This window comes from Azolla caroliniana, unplaced genomic scaffold (genome assembly GCF_043228905.1).
Source record: "Azolla caroliniana isolate FFs.n. ecotype wild unplaced genomic scaffold, voAzoCaro1.0.p SCAF_8, whole genome shotgun sequence".
Taxonomy (NCBI): Eukaryota; Viridiplantae; Streptophyta; class Polypodiopsida; order Salviniales; family Salviniaceae; genus Azolla; species Azolla caroliniana.
Genome location: NW_028230443.1, coordinates 17,852,504 through 17,854,666, shown reverse-complemented (window position 1 = coordinate 17,854,666; position 2,163 = coordinate 17,852,504). Strand labels below are relative to the sequence as shown.

Genomic DNA, 2,163 nt, shown 5'->3' with positions numbered 1-2,163 from the left:
GCTTTCCCCTCCTCCATGTGGGAAACATGTGAGCTCTTCCGAGCCCGGCCACTTGGCTAAGCCATTATATATGATCATCTGGTGTCGGCTTCCAAGTTCAAGCAGATGATGGCCAAAGCTTGTGGCATCCGCACCTTGATCCTTCGATGTACGTGTTATGCCTAAGGCTAAAGGGTCGACATTAACCATTTCTAGGTTTCTATCCATCTGAAATATTGTGCATTGTCGGGACTGGGTTCTCGCATTGAAATCTCCTACCAGGAAGACTTCCCCTTGAGAAGAATATCGGATTATGTCATCCGACAAAGGTTCGTATGGAGAAGGCCCATGTGGCGTTCCTTCATCAACTATACTCGCCTCTCCAGCCATATTGTAGCGGGACCCTTTCGGGGGGAAGTAACAAACTGCGATAAATATCACCTGATCCTTACTGGTGAGGACTTTCACCCACATAAAACGGGCTTCTGGGTCTGACTTTAGTATTTCTATCCTATTATTTATCTCTTTCCGAAATAATATCGCAACCCCCCCAGACCCTCTAGTAGTGTGTCGACGTGAGGTTTGTCTAAAGACAGATTCCCAACGAAAACCGTCAACTCGTGGCAGTCCTCGATTTGGGCTTTGATGGGTTTCTACTACAAAAAGTATATCAGATACTTTCAAAATCTCCTCTAGACGGCCAGGATGTGTCCAAAGTGCGCCGTTACAGTTCCATAAAGTGATCCTAAGTTTATTATCTGTCACATGGGCCACACGCCGTCAATTGGCGGCACGATCATTTATTATGACACGTCCGTCCCGGTAGAAAGCACGATGCCCCTCTTTACGAGCTTGTATGACTCGCGGCATACAAGTTTTACGATGCTCAATTTGCATCTTGGTCAAGTCTTCATCGAGGTAGATAGGCTCCCCGCCCAAGCCTCGAAGAATTGGTCTCTTTTTAAAAAAGGCGATTCTAGATTCTGAGTCCTTAAACTGAAGGACTAAAGCTCTTTTCCTAGTTGTGTCACGCCCTACCCTCCAGGTTTTAGTGATTGGTAGGGCTTCGTACCCTAACATTTTCCCTAATGTTTGTGCATCTTCATCCGGAGATGCCCCTTCCTTGAGCCCAGTAACTCGTACATTTAGGCGTCGAGCGTGACGCATTTTTTCTTCCTCGAGGGTGGTGTTTACAATGTTTTCATCCTTTAGTTCTTTTTTAATATTACGTTTTACTACATCAACCCACCCAGTTTTAGCTAATTCCATATCACTTTTAACCTCTTCTTTAACCTTTTTTATCTCGTCCTTAATATCCTCTAGGGAAGATATTTCACCATCTTCCCTAGATATCTCGAGGTCTTTAACTTGTTTTCGGAGGTTCACATTGTCTACCTTAAGTTTCGCTATTTCCGCAAAAAGTAGTTCTTTTTCTTCCTTATCTTTTTGTTTTTCAGCTTCAATTTCTTTCGCCCATTTTTCAAATTTTACTAACCGGTTAAGGACATCTAAAAATTCTTCCTTACTTATCATTTCGTCGTGTGTTTCCTTATGGTTTCGTCGAGAAGTCATGTTGTAATTCAAAGAATAAACGAAAGAAAAAGTCAAAAAGGGCAGAAAAAACTTAGCCGAGCATCAATGTCTTGCGCGCTAGGTACAAGTGTAGAAGCACATTTGTACTCTCTCGTCACGACGCCGTAAGAAGTGTAGGTGATAGCGACGGTCGACACCGATGACAACAACGACGGCGACAAGGGCACCGATTTCCCACAACAGCGACGGGTGACGACGATGGCCAAGAACCGACGACGACGGCGACGGCGGCAAACGTTAGATGTCAGACGACGGCGATGGCGGCAGACGTTAAACGTCAGACGACGGCGGACGGCGACAGTCGGCAGCGGCAGCAGACGGCGGCTGACAGCGGTTGCAGACGACGACGGCAGCAGACAGCAGTTGCAGACGACGGTGGCAGCAGACAGTAGTTGCAGACGACGGCGGCAGTCTGCAGACGTCAGCAGCAGAAAACGGAGGCAGCAGCAGGCAACAGTCGGCAGACGGCAGACGGCAGACGGCGGCAGCAGACGACGACGACCGTCGACAGACGACGGCGACGACGGCAGCAGGCGACGGCGGCGTCAGCAGCAGCAGCGACAACAGGCGGCGTCGTCGGCAGCAGCAGAT

The 2,163-nt window shown here is 48.1% G+C and overlaps 1 protein-coding gene across 1 annotated transcript; it reads right to left on the bottom strand.

Annotated features, from left to right (window-relative positions):
* Window positions 1-638: 638 nt before the first annotated feature.
* On the bottom strand, window positions 639-1,598 carry LOC147861200 (uncharacterized). Its single transcript, XM_087323792.1, has 2 exons — window positions 1,366-1,598; window positions 639-1,332 (listed from the first exon to the last, which is right to left on the bottom strand). Exons 1-2 carry the CDS (start codon window positions 1,549-1,551, stop codon window positions 760-762), a joined length of 759 nt encoding a protein of 252 aa, XP_087179918.1. The 5' UTR covers window positions 1,552-1,598; the 3' UTR covers window positions 639-759.
* Between the last annotated feature and the right edge of the window lie 565 nt (window positions 1,599-2,163).

What these genes read in the sequence shown, in the direction of transcription:
- LOC147861200 (XM_087323792.1), bottom strand. Translation starts at nt 1,551, where the DNA reads ATGACTTCTCGACGAAACCATAAGGAAACACACGACGAAATGATAAGT. An exon ending in CGAAACTTAAGGTAGACAAT is followed by an intron (nt 1,333 to 1,365) that starts GTGAACCTCCGA and finishes AAAGACCTCGAG; the next exon opens with ATATCTAGGGAAGATGGTGA.